Source organism: Callithrix jacchus, chromosome 2 (genome assembly GCF_049354715.1).
Source record: "Callithrix jacchus isolate 240 chromosome 2, calJac240_pri, whole genome shotgun sequence".
In the NCBI taxonomy this organism is placed as follows: domain Eukaryota; kingdom Metazoa; phylum Chordata; class Mammalia; order Primates; family Cebidae; genus Callithrix; species Callithrix jacchus.
In genome coordinates, this window is record NC_133503.1 from 191,424,121 (window position 1) to 191,449,189 (window position 25,069).

The 25,069-nt window shown below is 41.9% G+C and overlaps 1 protein-coding gene across 11 annotated transcripts in view; it reads left to right on the forward strand.

Annotated features, from left to right (window-relative positions):
* The window catches only part of DNAH5 (dynein axonemal heavy chain 5), a 385,840-nt gene that overhangs the window by 204,203 nt on the left and 156,568 nt on the right, over window positions 1-25,069 (forward strand). For 10 of the 11 annotated variants that reach the window (XM_078365928.1, XM_078365933.1, XM_078365932.1 and 7 more), the window contains 7 exons: window positions 4,871-5,027; window positions 7,963-8,175; window positions 8,853-9,077; window positions 10,463-10,635; window positions 19,313-19,491; window positions 19,887-20,074; window positions 20,407-20,601. In XM_078365928.1, the coding sequence (XP_078222054.1) occupies window positions 4,871-5,027; window positions 7,963-8,175; window positions 8,853-9,077; window positions 10,463-10,635; window positions 19,313-19,491; window positions 19,887-20,074; window positions 20,407-20,601 (1,330 nt within the window). The remainder of the gene's footprint in view (window positions 1-4,870; window positions 5,028-7,962; window positions 8,176-8,852; window positions 9,078-10,462; window positions 10,636-19,312; window positions 19,492-19,886; window positions 20,075-20,406; window positions 20,602-25,069) is intronic. The other variant, XM_078365935.1, reaches the window with a different exon arrangement.

Sequence of the window (25,069 nt, forward strand, 5' to 3'; positions counted from 1 at the left end):
AGGAAAGTTGAAGAGTCTAAACAAAATGGTGCTTATGTGGATGTCCACCCCACTTCCTTGAAGCTAGAGGAAGGGCCAAAATTTTCTGTAGCAAAGATTTGCAAGTTTGCTCTGATTTAGTTGATGGGTGTTTCAAAGGCCTATGCTATAGAGCAGGGGTCCCTAAACCTCGATACCAGTCCGTGGCCTGTTAGGAACAGGGCTGCAGAGCAGAAGGTGCATGGCAGGTGAGTGAGCGAAGGTTCTTCTGTATTTACAGCTGCTCCTCATCACTCGCATTATCACCTGAGCTCTGCCTCCTGTCAGATCAGCAGCAGCGTTAGAGTCTCATAGGAGCACAAACCATACTGTGAACTGTGCATGTGAGGGATCTAGGTTGCACGCTCCTTATGAGAATCTAATGCCTGATGATTGGTGACTGTCTCCCATTGTCTCCAGATGGGACCATCTAGTTGCAGGAAAACAAGTTCAGGGCTCTCACTGATTCTACGTTACGGTGAGTTGTTATAATTATTTCATTATGTAATCATAATAGAAATATAAATGCACAATAATAATAGAAGTAAAGTGCACAGTAAATGAAATGCACTGGAATCATCTCAAAGCCACCCCCGTCCCTGGACTGTGGAAAAACTGAAAAACTGTCTTCCATGAAACGAGTCCCTGGTGGCAAAAGGATTGAGGACTGCTGCTATAGAGTGTATCAGAAACCTAAGGAGGCTTTTAAAACACCATGGCCGTAGCCAACACCAATGTCAGTGAAGCACCCTTTAAATGTGTGCGTTAAAGCAGAACCATTTGCAAGTAATTCTTCTAATATAAAAGTTTAGAAAAATGGAGTCTTAGGGAGTAATGAGTTGATCTCCTTTATAAAATTATTGGATCAAGTTAAGTAACTGTTGAAGGACAAAAAGGTTATTCTTTCTTTCTTTCTTTCTTTCTTTCTTTCTTTCTTTCTTTCTTTCTTTCTTTCTTCTTTCCTTGTTTCTTTGTTTCCTTTCTTTCTCGTTCTCTCTTTCCTTCTTTCCTTCTCTCCTTTCTTTTCTTTCTTTCGAGATAGAGTCTCGCTCTGTCTCCCAGGCTGGAGTGCAATGGTGCCATCTCAGCTCACTGCAGCCTCTGCCTCCTGGATTCAAGTGATTCTCCTGCCTCAGCCTCCTGAGTAGCTGGGATTACAGGTGCACACCACTATGCCTGGCTAAGGTTTTTTTTTGTATTTTTAGTAGAGATGGGGCTTCACCATGTTAGACAGGCTGGTCTCAAACTCCTGACCTCGTGATCCACCACCTTAGCCTCCCAAAGTCCTGGGATTATAGGTGTGAGCCACCATGCTCAAATGATTGATCCTGACCATTCCATTTAGACATAATAATTATTTAGCATGACCACATGTGGTTCAGGCACCACTGAGGGTTCTTGGAAGTAGATCTAGCATGAGTGCTGTGAGCCTACCGCCAGGATCAGGGTTTCTGAAAGCTTCCTTCTTCTGGAGGTTTCTCAACATGGAAGGACTGAGGGGCAGGGATCACTAAGACATCATGCAGGTTCAGTTACCACTGAAACACTTGCTGAGGAACTGTCTGCTGGACTAGCTTCAGCTGAGTTTATTACTTTTTTCTCCCTTCCCCATCTTCCACCTACCACCATAGACAGACAGACAGACAGACAGACAGACAGACAGACAGACAGACAGACAGACAGACACACAGACACACACACACGCACACAGCCCCCTCTCTATTTTTATCTCTCTCTTTATTTTTGAGATGGAGTCTCGCTCTGTCACCCAGGCTGGAGTGCAGTGGTGCGATCTTGGTTCACTGCAGCCTCTGCCTCCCAGGTTCAAGTGATTCTCCCACCTTAGCCTCTTGAGTAGCTGGGATTACAGGAGAGAGCTACCATGGTCAGCTAATTTTTGCATTTTTAGTAGAGATGAAGTTTCACCATGTTGGTCAGGCTGGTCTGAAACTCCTGACCTCAGGTGATCCACCTGGCTCAGCCTCCCAAACTGCTGGGATTACAGGTGTGAGCCACTGCGCCTGGCCTATTTTTCTTTTGTATTTTTTCTTTTCACTATGATCATATTCTACTCTATCACGCAACATTTGGGGCATTATGTTATAACCCTGCAGAGAAAATGTCTTCTCTAAAATTGGGCACACTTTTTTCTTTTTTTACTGAGCTTTCCCTGTCTTTTGATTTTGTTACCAAGAAGTGGTTATGAGCAGCATTTGTAAGCCTTGTACAAACATTTGAGAAATCATACTTATACAAAAACAACATGCTCCCAAGATGTCGAGGTTCAGCATGGACAGGAAGGATCACAGATGAGATCATAATTTGAGTTGGCATATTCGGAACGTGTCCGTGAAGATGAGGTGTCTTCTCCATACCGTCACAGGGGTCTGGCTGTCACACACCACAGCCTCTTCCATACTGGTCAAACGCGTTGGAAAACATGACCTGATTCCTCATCAGAATCAGACCAGGCTACTGTGAGGAGGACAATGAACACATCAAAGTTATTCAAATAAGAATTGGGATATTTGAAAAAATGGAATTAGTAGTTTTAAACTGAGAAAAGATTAGTTTTTTAGCTAAAACAAAATTAAATATTACGAACATTTAAGTTAGACTCTCAGAAAGTGAGGGGGATAGAGAACAGACTATCCAGGCTGTCTCTGCTTTTATGCTGCTTTTTAGGTGAGGCCAGACTTCATGCCTTTTCCCATGTCCTAAGTGAACAAATCCCTCCACCGCAAGAGCTTATTTTCCTGGGGATCCCGTGAGAGCTGGAGACGATGATTTCAACTCACACACCAGGGCTTGACCATGATCATCCCTGTAGACACGTCCATTTCTTTCCCAAATTCCTTCCTCAGCGTGACCCTCTCCTTGTATCTCCTTCTTTTCTTTGCCTTTTTCTCAACAAGTGCCCTCCTTTGTCCTGAGGAACGTAGCTCATCTTTGTCTTCAGCCTGGACATCCACTCAGCAAAATGAGACTAGCAATTGCCGAATCGTGAACTTTCAAGCATTCCTCATGCGTGCCCTGGGAGGTTGTCACTAGGCTCCAGTTTTTGACCCAAGTAATCCTCTAGCAAAAACTTGATTTTTCCTAGAAAGTGAATTCTGCTGCTATGAAATAAAAATATTTCCTTGGCCGGGTGCAGTGGCTCAAGCCTGTAATCCCAGCACTTTGGGAGGCCAAGGTGGGCAGATCACGAGGTCAGGAGGTCAAGACCATCCTGTCCAACATGGTGAAACCTGGTCTCTACTAAAAATACAGAAATTAGCCAGGTGTGGTGGCCTGCGTCTGTAGTCCTAGCACCTTGGGAGGCTGAGGTGGGTAGATCATTTGAGGTCATGGGTTCGAGACCAGTCTGGCCAACATGGTGAAACTCCATCGCTACTAAAAAAAAAAAAATACAAAAATTAGCTGGGCATGGTGGCGCACGCCTGTAATTCTAGCCACTATGGCAGCTGAGGCAGGAAAATTGTTTAAACCTGGGAGGTGGAAGCTGCAGTGAGCCGAGATGATGCCACTGCACTCCAGCCTGAGCAACAGAGCAAGACTCCGTCTCAGAAAAAAAAAAAAATCCTTATAGTTTTACACAGGAAATAAAGAAATAATACAATGTTCACAAGGAAGTGAACAACAAACACTGGGGTCTACTCAAGCGTGGAGGTGGAGGAGGGTGAGGACTGGAAAACTACCAACCAGGTACTATGCTTATTACCTAGGTGATGAAATATTCTGTACACCAAACCCCCCAGACATGCGATTTACCGATATAACAAACCTGCACATGTATTTCTGAGCCTAAACTAAAAGTTGAGGCCAGGTGTGGTGGCTCATGCCTGTAATCGCAGCACTTTCTGAGGCTGAGGCAGATGGATCATTTGAGGTCATGAGTTCAAGACCAGCCTGGCCAACATGGTGAAACCCCATCTCTCCTAAAAGAAAAAAAAAATACAAAAATTAGCCTGGTGTGGTGGCACATGCCTGTAGTTTAGCTACGTAAGAGGCTGAATAAGGAGAATCACTTGAACCTGGGAAGCAGAGGCTGCAGTGCGCCGAGACTGTGCCACTGCACTCTAGCCTAGGTGACAGAGTGAGACTCTGTCTTTAAAAAGAAAGTCGAAAAAAGGCTGAAATGAATAATAATACAAATGATAAGGGAAGAGAAAATATTAAAAAAAATAAAATTAAGCTGGTAAAGTTTCAAAAAGAAGTACAATTAAAATCACCATAATTATAACAAAATATGCTAGGAAATGAAGATAGGGAGCGACAGTTAAGAAAATAACAGAACACACATTCCATCACATCAGGAACGACTGTAACAGAAAGCAAATATGGACAGAAGCCCAGCTGAAAGCAGGTCAGCAATCGGAACATTCCAGGGGTTTTGAAACTCCTGGAGGCAGAGACGAGTGCCACAGCTTTTTCATGGAGCTCGTCACAGCTGGGTTTGCCTCTGCTTGGAGGATGAATTCATTGGACTCCTTTAAGTTACAATTTCAAGTATTGTAGGGAGCCTTTAGCTGACAAAGTGCTGTGCTTGGAAACCCAAACCCCAAACCAAAACCAAGCCCTGCCTGTGGTGTTTTATCTTACTTCTACAACAAATGTGCGAGCTTTTCCAGACTGAGCAAAGGTGCACATGACACTTGTGAAAAATGAGGAAATTCTGCCACCAGTTTTGAGAAAAAACTCTTAAAAAATTGAAAACATCGAGATAAGTCGTGACAAAATTCGATTGTCACAGGTCCCACAACCTTCCCTCCTTTTCCCATTCAGATTAATTTATTCCTTGAATGGTCAGCTTTGTGTGGTTGTAAAAGTTTCTGTTTTCCTCTCCTCTCAGGTACTTGGAGAAGAAACGACTGTGCTTTCCTCGGTTTTTCTTCGTCTCAGATCCTGCCCTTCTAGAGATTCTGGGCCAGGCGTCTGACTCCCACACTATACAGGCCCATTTGCTGAACGTGTTTGACAACATTAAATCTGTCAAGTTCCATGAAAAGGTTCGCCTAGTTCTAACGGCCAACGATCGCCGTCCCACCCTCCGCTGCTTTTAAGTAGCTCTTTGAAAACGGGTTGATAAGATGGGTTGCTTCCCTGTTCATTAGCTCTTGGCCAACGACTAAAAACAAATCTTGGGGCGCCATTTACATTGAGAACTGCTTACTATCCAAAGTGTAGATTCAAATTTAAAAAAATGATAGTTTAGGATTAAGAATGCATTTTATGTAGCATTCATGGTTTTACACGCCAAGTTAACTAGTCAGAAATCCAACAAGATAGAAAACCAACTGTTGATAAAATAATGTCTTAACTAAACAGAACTGCCCTCAGGATTTGATTTTTTGTTTTTTTTGAGGTGGAGTCTCCCACTGTAGCCCAGGCTGGAGTGCAGTGATGCCATCTCAGCTCACTGCAACCTCCGCCTCCCGGGTCCCGGTTCAAGCAATTCTCCTACCTCAGTCTCCCAAGTAGCTGGGATGGATTTGATTGTTGTAATCAGGTTTCAAAAGTTTTGTGTCATACTTGATCAAAATTGGTTTTTTATAATCCCGTGTGTATAGAATCATGAAGCTGCATGGGACTCACATTAGGCCATTTAACTTGACAAGAGACTACACTTGCACAGCTCCTGAAATATATTGTCTAATCCATCCCTCCACCCAAGTGACCCTTCTTGCTTGACATTGTATTCAGTTTCCCTCTGTGCTTCATACAAACCCCGAGTAACATTCGTTTCTTTCATCCTAGCATGCAGTGTTACATTTATTGAGCAACTACTACGTTCCAGATGTCATGCTTAACACTAGGAATACACTAACCTTCCATGAACTTGTGCTCTCAGGGAGGAGACAGGGAGTAGACAAGTTGCCTTCAGAGTGCAGTTAGGGGGATGTCACAGCTATTCCATTTGAAGCCATTAAAAGCCAGTTGTTAAGGTCAAGCTCCTTGCTGTCTCCCAGACACAATGCTGGTTTGGGGTTCCCAGGAAGAATATATCATGATCAACACTGATGTCAGTTGTATGTACTATAAGACTCTAGAGAAACTGGGCAATCAAATTCCTGAATCAATAAATTTGAACTTGTATTATTATTATTGTGCTGCATTAAGCACAAAGAGTGTGAGAATCCGTCAGGGAGCCCTAACTTGGGTGTATGGGGGTGTCAGGGAAGGCTTTCTGCAGGAGAATATAATATCAATTTGCACTGCCTTTTTTGAAGGTAAGTGGACTATAACCTTGCAGGTGAAGAAGGGAAGTATGGTCAGGACAGAAGAAGAGCAGGTGCAAGGGAGGTGTGGGCACCTGGAAGTGGGGGCGGCCCAGGCTGTCAGCAGCGTGGGCATGTGAGGGAGGGTTATTAGTTTCCTAGGGCTTCTGTGGCTTAAAACGACAGAAATGTATTCTCTCAAAGTTCTGGAGGCTAGAGGTGACTGTGTCTTAAATTGATCACATCTGCAAAGACTCCATTCCCCAATAATGTCACATTCACAGGTACCAGGGTTTAGGACTTCAGCATATCTTTTTGAGAGACATAATTCAACCCACAGCAGGGAGCCATGAGCAAAGAAAGAAGGGGGATGGGCAAGATTTTAAAGGCCAAGTGCATCCCATTATGGAATTCTGCTTCATCCCGAACATGATTAAAAAGCCATGGGAGGCTTTTAAGCAGGACAGTGACCTGATTTGTGTTTCCGAAACATTCTCTGGCACAGTGTAGGAGGCAGAATGAAAGGGGGCAAGGACATCAATGTAAGAAGGCATTGCAAAATCAGGATAAAAAAGACTGAACAGCTGTAACGAGGCTTTGTTAGAGAGGACAGAGAGGAAGGAAAACAGGATGGATTTTAATGGTTCAGAATCAATGTTTCTTGTTTTACTGGATGTGGAGGTTGAAAGAAGGGACTAAATTCATCAGAAAATTCTTCCTGATGTTTTGCTTAAACCCTCTGCCACAGCACTAGAGCGAAACTTCTCACTGTCTCAAGTTGTCTTAAGTATCTTTAAGTATATTTAGAGTGTAGCTCTCTTTTGTTGATTATATGCCCACAGACTTTTCGCCTTTGTTCTTAGCAGTTGCTTGTTAAGATCGTGTTGTTTTTGTTTTTTCTTGTTGTTCCTGCCATGAGTTTTCTATAATCAGGGGCCGAGTTTGGTTGTGTGGGTGCTAAATCTTGTAAATTTGTAAATACAAATTCATATTCAGGGCCTTGGAAAGGGTCTGTGTAAGTGGGGGCCCTGAAACTAAAGCCCCAGTAGCTTTTTGGTAGATCAATTCTGCTTACGAGCTAAGGAGGACTTAGTACAACACTTTAGGTTTTAGAAGCCTCATTTCATTTGGGAACATTTAGAGATTTTTAAAAAAATCATCGTATTTGTATTAAATACGATTTCTTTTAGAAAATAAGTTTCCCCCCTTACAGTATAACTTATTTGGAATTGATTTCTTTCTTTCTTTTTTTTTTTTGAGACGGAGTCTCGCTCTTGTTGCCCAGGCTGGAGTGCAATGGCACGATCTCAGCTCACTGCAACCTCTGCCTCCTGGATTCAGGCAATTCTCCTGCCTCAGCCTCCCTAGTAGCTGGGATTATAGGTGCCCACCACCACGTTCAACTAATTTTTGTATTTTTAGTAGAGACAGGGTTTTGCCATATTGCTGAGGCTGTTCTTGAACTCCTGACCTCAGGTGATCCACCGCCTCGGCCTCTCAGAGTGCAGGGATTACAGGCTGAGCCACTGCATCAGACCTGAATTGATTTCATATTGCCTTTTAGATTTCATGGCTTTAAAAAAATTGTTTTGAAGTAGTTTGCATTTTGCCTTTTACAATATTTTACAATCTGTAGCTGAACTTTCTCTGGGAAGGACAAGTCAAAGATTAGTTTTTACTTTTTATATGACTATAACTTTTTTCTTTTTTTTGGTTTCTAACGTAGATCTATGATCGAATTCTGTCAGTTTCCTCTCGAGAGGGTGAGACGATTGAATTGAATAAGCCTATCATGGCAGAGGGCAATGTAGAAGTTTGGCTTAATTCTCTCTTGGAAGAATCTCAGTCCTCGTTGCATCTTGTAATTCGCCAGGCAGCCACAAATATTCAAGAAACAGATTTCCAACTAATTGAATTTCTTTCATCCTTCCCTGCTCAGGTCAGTGCATTGAAACTGGAAAGTATGTTTTATAAAATAGTCATCTTAAATCTCAGATATTACCTATTGTGAGCTTCACAAATGGCTGTAATTTAACTCTAGACCAGTATTAAGATTTTCATAAGGACCCATTAAATATGCATAATCTTAAAGATTTCAACTGCAGATTATATGGCCATATATTTATAGACTTAAATGTGTATTTGGGTTATAGATATATTTGACGTATTGTCTTTAACTTAAAACAGTTTTTTCCCTACTCAATCTTGGATGTAACAATGTACAAAAATAATGAAAATGTACTGAAAAATGAAAAATATACTGAAAAAATGAAAAATAGGTTTCAGTATTAAAATACAGGAAACAATGTTTTCTTAGGTACTGTGATCAGTAAACGTTTGGTGAGCATCCATTGCGATGGTTTGGGTAAAGCAAGTTTCAGACATTCTTTGCCTGCAAGCAACTTAAAATCTATCTAGGGAGAAATGTGACTTCCACATAAGTGACTTAAAATGATAAGAAATAGCGTTTCCATAGGCTATGAAAAAAGGCATCAAAGTTGATGTAATCATGGCTTTACACTTGCATAACAATCACAATTATTGATCATGTTGTAATTTCCATTTAAATACATAAATATGTCATACAAATTCATAAAGCTTTTTTATTGCCATAAGGTTGGATTATTAGGAATTCAAATGATATGGACACGGGATTCAGAGGAGGCCCTTAGAAATGCCAAGTTTGATAAGAAAATCATGCAGAAAACGAATCAGTCTTTCCTGGAGCTACTCAATACTCTGATAGACATCACCACGAGGGACCTGAGTTCCACAGAACGAGTGAAATATGAGACTCTGATTACTATTCATGTGCACCAAAGGGACATCTTTGATGACCTGGTAAAATCTCTATAAATGCTGTGGCATGTAGAAAAAAACTAATTCTAGACACTATCTGTGTTTACCTAGTAGAACTAGTTTGATTGAATTCAAGGAAAAGATCAAATTCTGGCAAAGAACCATGTTTAGTCAGGGCTTGTTGTCAGCTTTGCTTTCAGTCTGACCTGAATGTCAGTCATATTCTGATGATCTATGCCAAGACAATATTGAGGCAATTAGACTTTATTATACAAATTTTTAATGTGATGATTTTTAATGTTAAAATTGTCATATAGCATCTGAAAAGCCTTTATACATCTTTTTTTTTCTTTTTACCTGTTAATTGAAGATCACTAGTTTCTTGCTACAGAAATATAGTAATATTGCTTAGTACAGCTGTTTAGGACTTCCCTTAAGGCTTTTAAAAAATCACATTCTTAACAAGTTTTGATACATTTTTGCGTCATTGATTGCAAATGGTCCTTCCTAATATAGCTTCTGACATTCAGGTGTCATACAGATTTTTGCTTTTAAAGAGAGAACAGGGTGGGAAAAGAAAGTTTCATAGCTACGGAAAATGGGAAGTAAAAAGAAATGAAATTTGTCCTTTACTATAAAATACATTCGATAAGAGGCAAAAAGCTCTTATTTTCATAATAATTTTCTGGATTTGTCGCACCCCATTATGTAAAAATAATCATGAAAGATCGGTTTTGATGTAATGGAAATAAAGGCAGCACATCCAAGCTATTGTGTGCTAACCTCCTGTCTTCATAGCTAAGCACAATATTTGCCTCTCTGAGAAATAAAGGGCTCAGGCTAATTTTAGATTTCTTAGTTGTCAAAGAAAAATGATGAAAGTGGCTTAAAATTTTGGTTAAAAAATCTGCACAAAAGGATTGCCAGGCAATGACCTGTCATTTAGATGTTAGAAATTTTGGCCCAGTGTAATTTTTGGGAAAAATAATTAATGGATTAAAAAAACTCAACACTGTACCTTGTTATAGTCTTAAGCGATGTCTTTTTCCTAATGAGATTGTTTGGTTCTGTCTTTGTATGCCAAAACATGCTTTTCATAGATTATATTTCATGGTTAGGACTATGGCATTAGGCATTTAAGGGTGAAATTTAATAAATGAATGTCTTATTATTAAAATATGTAAAGCCACTTACATTGGAGGGCCATAACTAGGAGTTTCTCTTGAGTTTTCTTATTCCCATCTTCTAAAGTTTTTTTAATCGATCAGTAAATGAGTGGGTTGGCTGGTGATGTAGTTGACACCTCTGAAATAGTTGGGTTGTCTTTGAGTTTTACTTATTTCACTTTATGATCTACATGAATGCTAAAGTGTATATTTAATGAGCGATTCTCATCACAGCTCTAACATGCTCCTTTTGAATTTCAGTGCCGTATGCATATCAAGAGCCCTATGGACTTTGAATGGCTGAAACAGTGCAGATTTTACTTTAACGAAGATTCTGACAAGATGATGATTCACATCACAGATGTGGCTTTCATATACCAGAATGAGTTTTTAGGCTGCACTGACAGGCTTGTCATAACTCCACTTACAGACAGGTGATGGAACCCTTCTCCCCACCCCCTTCCATTTTTATTCTTTCGCATTGCCCAGAGGATTTTTGCTCAAAGTCTCTCAGGGTTTATAGCCTCTTTTATACTAAAATTTGGTATTTTTAGCTTTGAAATTTAGCATTTTTAGCTTTCCACCTGTGTCTTCACATGGGATTTAGGTTTGTGACTGACGCAGACCTTGCTTCTTCTGCCTTCAGTCTTGTAGAGGCAGAGTTTAACTGTATAAACTTCGTGTGGATGCGGATGGGCAAGAAAAGGAATTAATTGCTGTGTGTTCTCAGGTGCAAATCAGGGTGGGCCTTGGGGGCTGCTTGAGTATCTTATTCTTACTGAGAGAAAATTAAGATTTATTTTTTTTTAAGCAGGAAAGAAATTGAGTATCAGTGCAGGTAAAAGTGGGGAGAGGCTACTGGCCCGGCCTCCAGAGTGTTAACTTTTCCCTCTGCCTGTAATTTACCAGTTGTGTTTGTGATACCTGTCACTGCAACCACCCTAGACTCAGTCTCCTCATTTGTAAGATGAGCTAAGTCAGTGGTGCAGTCCCTAGCCTTTCTGGTACTGGGGACTGGTTTCGTGGGAGACAATTTTTCTATGGACCAGATGGTGGGTGATGGATTTGGGAAGATTCAAACACATTCCATTTATTGTGCACTTTATTTATATCATTACATGTAATAGATAATGAACTAATTATACAATTCACCGTAATGTAGACTCAGCGGGAACCCTGAGCGTGTTTTTCTGCAACTGGACAGCCCCATCTGGGGGCGATGAGAGACAGTGACAAATCATCAGGCATTGGATTCTTGTGAGGAGCGAGCACCCTAGATCCCTCGCATGCAAAGTTCACAGTAGGGTTCATGATAAAAGTTGCGCTTCTATGAGAATCTAATACTGCCGCTGATGGGACAGGAGGTGGAGCTCAGGCAGTCATGTGATCCATGGGGAGTGGCTGTAAATATCGATGAGGCTTCGCCCACTTGCCTGCTGCCCATCTCTTGCTGTGTGGCCCAGTTTCTAACAGGCCACCGACCAATACTCTGTCCTCATTCAGCTCCAATACTGGTCTGTGGCTTGGGGGTTGGGGACTCCTGAACTGTGTTTTCTCTAAGGGTGCCTGCAGGGCTAATATTCTGTGATTTGGTTAGTCTAATTTGAACTCTGTAGTATCAACTACATTGTATATTTTCGCTTCAGGGATGCACTGAATGCTTGTTATGGTCAAACGGCTTGCGTTAATCATTCCATATTGCATTTGTATACCATAATATTACATTGTGCTGCATAATTCTCTATAATCATGATTTGTCAATGAGAAGTAATGTGCATTAAAAAGTGGAGTTCCAAAGTAGGCATTTTTCATAAAATGCTTGTGTGATTATTTTATGTCTCCTGCCTTTCAAGCCTCCCGCACTTCCTTGTCTTCCTCTGTCTCCACCCAAGGCCTTGTTTCCTGTTTGTTTTTGAGGCGGAGTCTTGCTCTGTCGCCCAGGCTGGAGCGCAGTGGTACAATCTTGGCTCACTGCAATCTCTACCTCCTGGGTTCAAGCCGATTCTCCTGCCTCAGATGCCCTAGTAGCTGGGGTTACAGGTGTGTGCTACCACACCTGGCTGATTTTTGTATTTTTAGTAGAGACAGGATTTCACCATGTTGGCCAGGCTGGTCTCAAACTCCTCAACTCAGGTGATCCGCCTGCCTTGGCCTCCCAAAGTGCTGGGATTACAGGCGTGAGCTTGTTTCCTGTTTTATTGAGAAGACAAATGTGCTCATCTCCATCACCATGTGCCTTAACCTGGGTGTCTATTCTCATGCAGCCCATTCTCTCCAGATTCTTTGAATGGATGGTCCATGCTGTCCTCCAAAGCCAACATGCCCACTGGCCCCAGGTTTTCCTCTCTGGGACCATCGTCCATTTTTCACTTTCTACTGAATCTTTTTTATCAACACACAAACATGTTGTGATTGACTCCATACAGCAAGCCCTACCGTGATTGGCCCGGTTTCCTTCCCACTTCCATGCTCCCTTCAAAACCCTCAAAAGCAGTTTCTCTCCGCCTGGTTTTTCTTGAGCTCACTTCATTCAGGCTCTCAGTGTTAATTTTCTATTTCTGCCATAACAAATTGCCACAAATTTAAAACCTTAAACAACACAAATGTGTTCTTTTTGTAGTTCTGTCCAGCAGAAGTCTGATGTGATCTCACGGGATTAAAATCAAGTGCTGCAGGGCTGTGTTTCTTCCCGGAGATTGAGTTCTGCTTCCTGCTCTTCCAGGTTGTTGGCAGAAGACCTTTCCTCCTGGTTGTAGGACCGAGGTCCCCATTGTCTTAAGTCAGCTCAGGGCTGTTCTAGCCTCTGAAGGCTGCGACATCCCTGATCCTGACTCCTTGCCTCATCTTCAAAGCCAGCAATGGTGGGTCAGGTGCCTTTCATGCTTTGAGTCTCCCCTCCTTCTTCTGTCTTGTGTCTCTGACCCACTCTTCTGCCTATCTCTTCTCTTCTAAGGACTCATGAGATTAGGTTGAGTCCACTTTATTATCCAACATAATCCCCCCTTCTGAAGGTCGTTAACATTAATGACATCCACAAAGTCTCTTTAGCTGTGGGAGGTAAGATGTTTACAGGTTGCAGGGGTTAGAATGTGAGCATCTTTGGGGGACCATTCTTTTGTCATACTTTTCCCATCACTCTAATAAAACAGCTCTCCTGAAAGTCACTCAGACCTGTTGCTAAATCCAGCGGTCATTCCTGGATCTCATGTTTCTTGAACATTCAGCTGCATGGATGCAGTTATCATTCTCTCCTTTTTGATACACTTCCATCACATGGTTTCCAGGACACGGCACTCACCTGGTTCTCCTCATGGTCTGGTTGTCCTTTTGTACCTGTTCCTACCGGTTCCTCTTCATCTTTCTGACCTCTAAACAGAACTACCAGGCTCTTCTCTTCTCCACTTCTACTCATTCCTTAGGTGATCCCACTTGGCTTTAAAAATTCTAATCTCTGCCTCAAGCCAGGGTTTCTTTCCCAAACTCCAGACACACATATCTATGTGCCTACATGACATGTCCATTTGGATGTTACGGGATATTTAATCTTAGCATGTTTGATCAGCCTCACAAAAGTGCCCTCCTGTCATCTTCGTCTTCTTCATTTTAGCAAGTGGCCATTCCATTTTATCAGAATAGTGGGAGGAAGTGTGATATTCAGAATAATGGCCCCCCAAAAGATGTCCATGTCCTAAACCCTGAAGCCTGTGAATACGTCACCTTCCAGATGGGCAATCCAGCACTCCCTGTAGTAACCTTGAAGTCTTTTCTTCTCTCTCACCTCACTATCCAATCTACCAACAATCTGACAACAATCTACCAACAACCTGAAAGCAGTCAGCACTGCTCTCAGGTTACATCGAGAATGTGACCATTTTCACCCCTTTGTCGTTACTGATACAACTCCAATGACTGGAAGAACATCAGGGTCCTTTGTTTTGCGGATTAGACATGGTCACACATGGAGTGGTTTCAAGGAGTGCAAAGCTTAATAGACAAGAAAGAAGGGAAACGCTCCCCCATGCAGAGACAGAGGGACGGGGGCTCCGAGTGGAGAGAGAAAAACCCTGCGTGGGGCAGAAAACAGTCGGTTATAGTAGGAGGCTGGATGAGGCTGTGTCTGATTTGCGTAGGGCTTAGGGTATTGGTTTGACCAGTTGTATCATTTATGTAGTCTTTGGAAAAAACTGGCCCTCCCATCCTAGCTCTTTAATATGCAAATGCAGGTCACCATGATCTCCTGCACCCGTGGAGTTATCTGGAGGTGGCCATGATGCTTGGCAGACGTGGTGACAGGGAGAAGAGGGCGGGAATTGCCATCCTGGATGAACTGTTTCTAATCACCAGCATTTGCATATCACAGCTTGCTAGCCTGGCTCTTTAAGCCTCTTTTCTGTTAGAAAACAAATATTTTGGGAGCTGTTTTTATTAAAAGAACCTGCTGAGAACTCCCTTTACCCTCTCTAACTGCCTACGATTATTTCTTAATCACTTCTATATCATTACTACTCTTTTGTTGTTGTTGTTGTTATTTTTGAGACAGAGTCTCACTCTCTCACCCAGGCTGGAGCACAGTGGTGCAATCTCCACTCACTGCAACCTCCCAGGTCCAAGTGATTCTCCTGTTCAGCCTCCTGAGTAGCTTGGACTACAGGCGTGAGCCACCACGCCTGGCTAATTTTTCTATTATTAGTACAGATGGGCTTTCACCATGTTGGCCAGGCTGTTCTTGAACTCCTGACCTCAGGTGATCTGCCCTTCTTGGTCTCCCAAAGTGCTGGGATTACAGGTATCATTACTTCTCTTATCCAGCCCACTGCACTCCCTGAACTGGATCATTGTGATAATGTCGTGATAATATGATAATGATAACTGGCTTCCCTGCCTCTGCTGTTGTCCCTGTACAGTCTGTTCTCAGTTCAGACACCAGAATGTAAGTCAGATCCTTTGCCCCAGAACTTCCCCCATGGTTCCATCTCATGCAAAGGAAAAGCCAGCGTCCTCCTCTGGGCCTGCGAGGCCTGGTACAATCTGGCCTCTGCTACTTCTCTGCTTCTCTATCCTCACTCAGCTCTGGCCACCTGCTCTTTGCACAGCTGCAGCACAGCCTTGCCTCAGGGCCCTAGGACTTGTTATATGCTTGGCCTGGAACCCTCTTCCTTCAATAGTGGCATAGCTTGCTTCCTTCTTCCTTCAGGCCTCTGCTAGAGGGTCACCTCGGAGGGCCTTCTAACCTCTCACAATCTCCAAATCCCTATCCCTCTTACTCAGCTTTATTTCCCCTGTTTCTTATTTTTAATTAATCTATTTTCTTTCTTTAGAATGTAAGATCCTTGGTGCATGGGCTTCATGTGGTTTGTTTGCTAGAATTGTTCTGTCACATAACTGGTGCTAAATAAATAGTTCTTGAATAAATGAAAGAGATGATTTTTCCAAAATTACATCTTAATGGTGAAAAAGTTAAATGGTACAGAAGAACGTGAAGTAGAATGTGTGGGAAGGAAAACTTTTCTATTTTTCAAAATGATCAACAATTTTGTATCCCTCTGAAAACTGGATGCTTAGATATCAAAATCCTCTTACAGTTTCCTTTTACATATAGGTACCATAGTTTACAGTCTTTTCTGCAACCTCATCCTTCCACTGTGCTCATTATCTTGTATATCTTTTTATGTCAAAAAACCTAAGACCTTTAAAAGCAAAACAAATATTTTTAAGCATGTCAGTGAAGGGATTTTGAAGTTCTTTTGTCTGTTTTACCCTAAATGCCTATTTGTTTCTTTTTCTTTAAACAACTTGATTATATGGGAAGTGAGTTATTAATTTTTGCTGGTTACTGAGCTTCCGCTGCAAGATTTGCTTCCCTTTTGCAAGAGAAAGCTCCTCGTTGAAATTAATACTTTAAAAACGTCAAGTGCTGGAGGCACTGACATGTTGTCAGCCCTTCGCTGACTGACCTGTGAATTCAACAGCTGTGGCAGCTCCCTGGATTCTGGGAAGCTCAACGCCACGTGGACAGAGTGGCAGACATTTCAGATGATAAAATAGCCATTATAATATAATAGCATACAGCACTTTTCTCCAAAAACTCAGTGTTTCTAATGAAGACTAGAGTTGCCCTGACTATTGCTGTCAAGGGGAGACAGAGGGCGGAGGAAATTGAGGGCTGATGGAGGCATCCTATATGCTTGATAAGAAATGTAGACGGGACTCGTACCTTTCTCTGACAGTCTCATAGCTTCTGTGAGTTTTGCCTGAGTGTTGACCACTCAGCACTGCCCCAGCAGCTGTGTGGTCTTGAGCAACACACCTAACCTCCCTGATTCCCTTGGTTTGGAATCATTGTGTGGACTAGAGCTAATGTAAGTGCCCAGCACAGGGTGTGACACAGAGCTAATGTTTATTATTATTATTCTTGCTATCACTGTTGCTTGTCATAATTGCTGATGACACTTTTTTTCTTGGGGGGATGGAGTCTCATGGAGTTTCACTCACTCCGTTGCCTAGGCTGGACTGCAGTGGCATGATCCCTGCTCACCGCAACCTCCGCCTCCTGGGTTCAAGTGATTCTCCTGCCTCAGCCTCTTGAGTAGCTGGGATTATAGGCATGTGCCACCCCACCCAGCTAATTTTTGCATTTTTAGTGGACATGGGATTTCACCATGTTGGCTAGGCTTGTCTTGAACTCCTGACCTCAAGTGATCTGCCTGCTTTGGCCTCCCAAAGTGCTGAGATTACAGGCGTGAGCCACTGCACCTGGCCTATGATAACACATTCTTTTGCAACCTTTTCTTTGGTTTCTCCTTAAGCATGTCTTATAATCAAAGAGCCTGTAACTAAACCAAGTTCTCAAGGAAGAGATATACCCTGCTGATGCACATACCATTGCTTCTTAGGAAACTTTTCAGCAGTTTAGAACCAATAGGAGTTGAAACCACTCCTGGTTTACATGTGACAAAACGCACTGGCAGTGCTGTGAATACTTAAGACAAATGCTGGTGATAGATTTGGTTAGTTCGAGTCTTAATGAGCCGTGGGTCATGAGGTTGGTGGCTTTTCATGTGGCATCAGGGTCACATTCTAATTCCTGTAGTTGTTAGGGCAGGAAGGACCAGATGAGAATGTATGGCTGAATCAGCACAAGCCATTTATTCAACAAATTATAGTACAAGATGCCAGGGGTTAGGCAAGCAGTTGAGGGTACAAGTGTGAACCAGACCTAGCTCCTGACTGCAGAGTTTACAGCAGTTTAATTGGAAGGTAGAAAACTAAAGTGGAGTTGACCACAGGCACCTAAAACACAAAGTTCAAATTGCTCATGAATGGAGATGGTTTTGAAAATAGCCAATAGATAGACTAGAAGGGAAAGCAGAGAAGGGAGGGAAAGAGGGAGGTACACCCACGTGTGGAACTCTCTTGACACACAGGGAGATGCTGTGACAGATCCATGCTTGTCACCGAAAGGCAGTTTGGGTACCAGTGTAGCAGTGGGTCTGAAGCTGAGTCAGGAGCTGAGTCAGGGAGAAGTCACCAGGCATGCCCCCCTGCTTTTCATGTCAATAGGATCGATCTGTTTGAAGCAACTTGCCACTTTTTCAGTTTAAACATAAACCCACTGATCTCAGTTGTAACGAGGGTCTGCATAACAGAACAGCAGAGTGATCAGAGTTGATGGAGATGTATTTCCTTTTTTTGTTTGGTATTTATTCTTTTTTTTCAGTTTTTAATTTTTAAGTTTAGGGATACAAGTGCAGGGTTGTTACATAGGTAAACTTGTGTCATGAGGGTTTGTTGTACAGATTATTTCATCGTCCAGGTATTAAGCCTAGTGCTCATTAGTTATTTTTATTTCCCAGATAGGGTGGGCTTGTCCCAGAGCTGGGAAACGGGAAGATTTGGCTTGTCGCCGGACAGGCTGGCCAAAGTCTCAGCTCTCGTGCCACAGCCTAAGAAAAGTAACTCAATCTCTGTGAGCCTTTCCCCTCAACTCTGTATAGCAGGGAAAGGAACAATAGCTTCTTTCCGGGGTTCTCTGGATATGAAACGAGATGATGTATGTGGAGCACACGTGGTGTCTATTACTGTTACAGACACTGCTCTGGAAGGGATGGCAAAAGTGCAACAGGGGAAATAAGACCTGGGGCTAAAGGGCAGAATCACAGTGAGAGCAGGCATCCTCCTGATTTCATGCCCAGATCTTCGCCTCTGTATCCAGGCTCTGCATACGTTCAGGGTTGAGTCATTTACTTGTCTTTATGGCACTCGATTCTGATAAAATTGAGAACCTGGAACTACCCCCAGCTGGTTCGGTCAGTTTTCATTTCCACTGCTCAAGCTGGATAGTCATTTCATTTCCTTGGAAATCTTTTTCAAGTTCAGATGAATGCTTAATAGTTTGGCCATATGAAAACACTACACAGCACTACTTTATAATTTGTCTCCTTTGGTAACACCAGGGGGTGCTGGCTAACAAGTAATTCATCTGCAAGTTATCAGGTTCAACATTTCCTTTGCAGGCATTCTTGTATTCTCTCACCAAATGTTTTATTTGTTAATCTTATCTAGTAAGATGCAGTTGAAAGTGTGTGCAAGTTTAGTAGATGCTCACAGAAATAGATTCAAGATGTGATTATTTAGCAATGTGTGTTTTAAATACCAACTACATTAATGGCCAACTTTTAAATTCAAATGGTGATTAATTTATTTGAAAGGATTCAGATCTGTTTAACAGAATATTATTTTTTTTTTTTTGGATGGGGTAGATTTTTGAGAAAAAGTTGCCAAATACATTTTGGAAATGCAATGTATTATTTTTATACCTGGAGATTCTCTCTGTATATTATGATAAGAAAGCCTGAAAAGTGAAACAGTAAAGAAGCCTGTTTAACCTTTACGGTGTTTTTAAACATATTAGATCATAGACTACCCCCTCCTTTTCCTCAACATGTGTTGACATTGATAAGGATAACGGTGTTTTAAGATGTAGTATTGGAAATGTTAATTAGGGACAATGGCCTGTTTTTAAATCTTGTGTGGGTTTCATGCCACTGGGATGTCTCAGATATATTTCCAAGTGCCTGAGGGCTGGTTCTAGGGATGTTTCTACCCTTGCAGATGTTACATCACGCTGGCTCAGGCTCTGGGAATGAGCATGGGGGGAGCTCCTGCTGGACCTGCAGGCACAGGCAAAACAGAAACGACGAAAGACATGGGGCGATGCCTTGGGAAATATGTTGTGGTTTTCAATTGTTCAGACCAAATGGATTTCCGAGGGCTTGGACGGATTTTTAAAGGTATGGGTTATATTTTTTTATTTGATGAGAAATTTCGGCCAAGGTGGAATATTTTGCTAAAATTTGTTTTCAACAGTTGGCCACATTTTAGAATCATTTTCAACTTTGTAAAATTTTTTGGAAAATCTTCAATCTTGCCAGGTGTGTGGACCGAGTGTTACTATCTCCTGCCTTTTTTCAGATGTTCCTTTGTCACTGCAGGTTGGGTGTTTATAGGTAAAGTGCCAAATTGTGAGCTGCTTTGAGTCACTTGAGGCGTACATAGATCTATTTGTTTCACTTCACTTTTGAATGAACTTACATCGGTTGCATTTGGCAGCTACATAATATCCTTTTTCTTGGTTTTCCCAAATTATGTACTAATTGGATTTTTTTTGTTTAATTTCCTTTCTAAGGACTGGCGCAGTCTGGATCCTGGGGCTGTTTTGATGAGTTTAACCGTATTGATCTACCAGTTCTCTCGGTTGCAGCCCAGCAAATTTCCATTATTCTGACATGTAAAAAGGAGCGCAAAAAGTCTTTTATTTTTACTGATGGAGATAATGTGACCATGAACCCTGAATTTGGGCTTTTCTTAACCATGGTAAGGAGCTGCTAGAAAAGCTACTGAATTTCAGTCTTCTTATCACAGTTTTCATGCATCTCTCTGGTCATCTGTCCTCTCTTTTCCTGAATGGAAATAGGGATTGTAACTTTACCTCCTGTTGAAAAGAATTTGGGGTTAAGCAAAGATTGTATGAATAACTCATGACAGACTGTCCAGGTAAAAGGAGAGTGAGTTTTTACATTACTCAATGTAAACAAGTTTTCTGGTTGTCATTCCAGATTTGTCGTCTGTACATAATGAATCCTGTAATATCATGCTGACGTGTGCTTGATTGCATCATTCATCCTCGGGTTTTATTTTCTGTGTAGAATCCTGGCTATGCTGGACGGCAGGAACTCCCTGAAAACTTGAAGATTAATTTCCGCTCAGTGGCCATGATGGTCCCTGACCGTCAGATTATCATAAGGGTGAAGTTGGCTAGTTGTGGCTTCATTGACAATGTTGTTTTGGCCAGGAAGTTTTTCACGCTTTACAAACTGTGTGAGGAGCAGCTTTCTAAGCAGGTATGTCATCCTGGAGGTCTTATGCACTTAGGCATGTTTCATTTTTCCATCCAGCAGAATGTTCTCATTTTGAGAAATTCTAGACTGGGCTTGTTGACAAAGGATTTTATTCATACTAGGTAGAAAGGTGATTACTACAAAATTTTTATATGCATAGTTTTATTAAGAAGTACATTTAAATAAATTAATATTTATAGCATAGAAATAAAGTGAATATCATCTACACTGATTTAAGAGCCAAAGATTTATGGATATTAACATTGGCTGTTTATATCACTTATAGATCCATTGTCACATGTGTTATGTATTTTCATGATTTTTAGGAACCTCTCAATGATTTATTTTTCTCAATTCTAAGCTCAATTGAGTATTTGGCCAAGCTTTGCTTACTGTCTGGTTTATATGTTGCAACCTTTTTACTAGTTTCCTCTACTGCTTATGTGCTATAGCTGGCCTAGAGTTAGAACCTGAGCAATGCCATTTTATACAAGACAAAGCTGTTTTTTAGAAATAAGTTGTAATGGCTGCCCCATTCTCCTCACAATAACTACTGGCCTTGGCTTCTGTAAATAAAACTGCTAGTTTGCTCTGCAAAGTGCTCACTGTGTAAAGCTGCTTACCTTTTCTTATCAGTACCTGCCAGAATTGCTGGCCTTTGCTTACCAGTAATGACCAGAATAAGCAGCCCAAGCTAATTCCATCCTGGCACCTGCGAGTTGTAATAAGTAACTGAGATCTGTGGATTCTACTACTGCCCAGACAATGTGTAAACCAACGCTTATCTTGACTTCTGTAAACCACTTAGGTAACAATCAAAATGACCCACTCCCTCCTCTCTACCCGAGAGGTGATTTACGGAATTCCCTGGCCCTCAGAATGTCTGAATCCCTTTACCCCCACCCCTGGAGGTGATTTATGGGTATAAAAGAGTCTTGTCACCTTCTTTTCAGGGCCACGGAGTTGAAGAGGCATGAGTCCTCCGTGGTCGCCGGCAATAAAGACCCTGCAATTTGGCACACTTTTGTCTTATGTTAATTTTATAATCTCACATTTCAATACTTCACTTAGGTTAGCAGGTTCAGGCATCATGAGGTTTGTTTAATAGTTAAAAGTCATGGAATTTAATGTAACTTCTGCATTAGTTATCTGTTGCTGCATAACAGTCATGTTACAGTCAACACAAATTTTGTGTCTTGTAACAGTGTACGTTTATTACTACATGGTGTCTGTGGGTCAGGAGTTAGCTGAATTGAGTCCTGTGGTTTATGTCTAACAAGGCTACAATCAAGGTGTTGGCTGGGGTTGTGGTTTCATCTGATGCTCGAATGGGGGCAATCTACTTCCAAGCTCATTCAGGTTGTTAGCAGAATTCCGTTAGTTGAGGGTGTAAGACTGAGGGCTTCAATTTCTTGTTGGCTATTTGATGGAGACCCCTTCAGTTCCTACAGGCTCTACATAGTTTCTTGCTATATGGGATTCTCCAAAATGACTACTCAAAGTCAGCAAGGAAAGTGGTTTCAGCAAAATGAATGTTACAGTATAATCTAATGTGACCACATAATCACACACATATAATCACATATAACCTGTTGTCTCTGCTGTATTCTATTAGTTAGAAGAAGCATATCACAGGTCCTGCCTACTCTCATATAAAGAATGACCACCAGGAGGTGGGTATCATGCCATGGTTTTCTCCTACATATCAGTAAAAATATGTGCTAAATAATGACACAGTGCAATAAACATAAGATTATAACATGAGTAACATTTCCTTATATAACCTTTGCTCCATCTCATCACTCAGACTTCTATTTCAAACTTCTTTGAAACTATATTACTTTTTTTATGTCCACAGAGTCAACCTAATTACATTCACACTCAAAAGTTCTTTCCCTGTGAGTATCCAGACACCCACGGATTCTTCTGGCTCTGGCCATTGAGCCCTTTCTGGTTTGTCTGACCCTAACATTTTGTCTTTAACATTCTTGGTTTCTTCTGCTCTTTGAGCCCTTAATCACTCATTCTTATGGTATTAGTCTGTTCTCATGCTGCTAATGAAGACATACCTGAGACTGGGTAATTTATGAATGAAAGAGGTTTAATTGAATCACACTTCAGCATGGCTGGGAAGGCCTTGGGAAACTTAGAATTATGGTGGAAGGGGAAGCAAACACATCCTCTTCACATGGTGGCAGGAAGTAGAAGTGCCAAATGAAGAGGGGGAAAAGCCCCTTATAAAACCATCACATTTCATGAGAACTCACTGTCCTGAAAGCAGCATGAGGGTAACTATCCCCATTATTAAATTAACTCTCACTGGGTCCCTCCAATGACATGTGGGGATTATGGGAACTATAATTCAGGATGACATTTGGGTGGGAACACAACCAAATCATATCATTCTGCCCCTGGCCCCTCCCAGGTCTCATGTCCTCACAATTCACAATACAGTCATGCCCTTCCAACAGTTCCCCAAAGTCTTAACTCATTCCAGCATTAACTTAAAAGTCTAAGTCCAAAGTCTCATCTGAGACAGGCAAGTCCCTTCTGTCTATGAGCAAAGCAAGTTAGTTACTTCCTAGATACAGTGGGGGTACAGGCATTGGATAAATACACCTGTTCCAAATGGGATAAATTGGCCAAAACAAAGGAGCTACAGGCCCCACACAAGTCCAAAATCCAATGGGGCAATAACTAAACTTTACGTTTCCAAAATGATATGCTTTGACTCCATGTCTCACAACTAGGTCACCCTGATGCAAGAGAGGGGCTCCTAAAGCCTTGGGCAGCTCCACCCCTCTGGCTTTGCAGGGTACTTTCATGCTGCTTTCATGGGCTGATGTTGAGTGTCTGCAGCTTTCTAGGTGCACAGTACAAGCTGTCAGTGAATATATCATTCTGGGATCTGGAGGATGATGGCCCCTTTCTCACAGCTCCACTAAGCAGTATCCCAGTGAAGACTCTTTGTGGGGGCTCCAATGCCACATTTCCCTTCTGCACTGCTCTAGCAGAGGTACTCCATGAGGGCTTCACCCCTGCAGCAAAATTCTGCCTGGACATCTAGGTGTTTCCATTCATCCTCTGAAATCTAGGTGGAGGTTCCCAAAACTCACTTCTTATCTTCTGTACACCTGCAGGCCCAACACCATGTAGAAGCTGCCAAAGCTTGGGGCTTGCACCCTCTGAAGCAATGGCCTGAGCTACATGTTGGCCTCTTTTAGCCACAGCTGGAGTGGCTGGGAGGTAGGGCACCAAATCCCATGCCTTCACACAGCAGGGGGACCCTGGACCTGGCCCATGAAACAGTTTTTCCTCCTTGGGCTCTGGGCCTGTTATGACAGGGGCTGCCATGAAGATCTCTGACATGCCCTGGAGATATTTTCTCCATTGTCTTGGTGATTAACATTTGAATCCTCATTACTTGTGCAAATTTCTGCAGTCAGCTTGAATTTCTCCCCAGAAAATGGGATTATCTTTTCCATTGCATCATTAGGCTGCAAATTTTAAACATTTATTCTCTGCTTTCTCTTGAAAGTTTTGCCACTTAGAAATTTCTTCTTCCAGATACCCTAAATCATTTCACTCAAACTCAAAGTTCCACACATCTCTGGGGCAGGGGCAAAATGCCTCCAGTCTCTTCATATAGCAACAATGACGTTTACTCCAGTTTCCAACAAGGTCCCCATCTCCACCTGAGACCACCTCAGCTGGACTTCATTTTCCATATAACTCTCAGTGTTTTGCTTAAAATCATTCAACAAGTCTTTAGGAAGTTGCAAACTTTTTCATATCTTCCTGTCTTCTGAGCCTTTCAAGTCTCTAGGAAGTTCCAAACTTTTTCCCATTTTCCTATCTTCTTCTGAGCCATCCAAACTGTTCCAGCCTCTCTGCCTGTTACCCAGTTCCAAAGTTGCTTCCACCTTTGCAGGATCTTTATAGTAGTACCCTACTGTATGTGGTATCAATTTACTATGTTAATCTGTTCTCATGTTGCTAATAAAGACATACCTGAGACTGGGTAATTTATAAAGGAAAGAGGTTTAGTTGAATCACACTTCAGCATAGCTGAGAATGCCTCAGAAAAGTTACAATCATGGCAAAAGGGGAAGCAAACATGTTATTCTTCACATGACATCAGGAAAGATAGGTGCTGAGCAAAGATGGGGAAAAGCCCCTTATGAAACCATCAGATCTTGTGAGAACTCACTATTGTGAGAACAGCATGAGGGTAACCACCTACATGGTTTAGTTACCTCCACCTGGTCCCTCCCACAACACGTGGGGATTATAAGAACTACAATTCAGGATGAGATTTGGGTGGGGACATAGCCAAACCATATCACTTATCTTTCAAATAAATATTTTTTTTCCGTGCTGTTTCTTGAATAGAAGAAAATTCCCACATCTCTGGCTCCTGCTCTCATCTTCACTACGACTTCACTACTTTCCTCTCTCCTACCACCCGTGT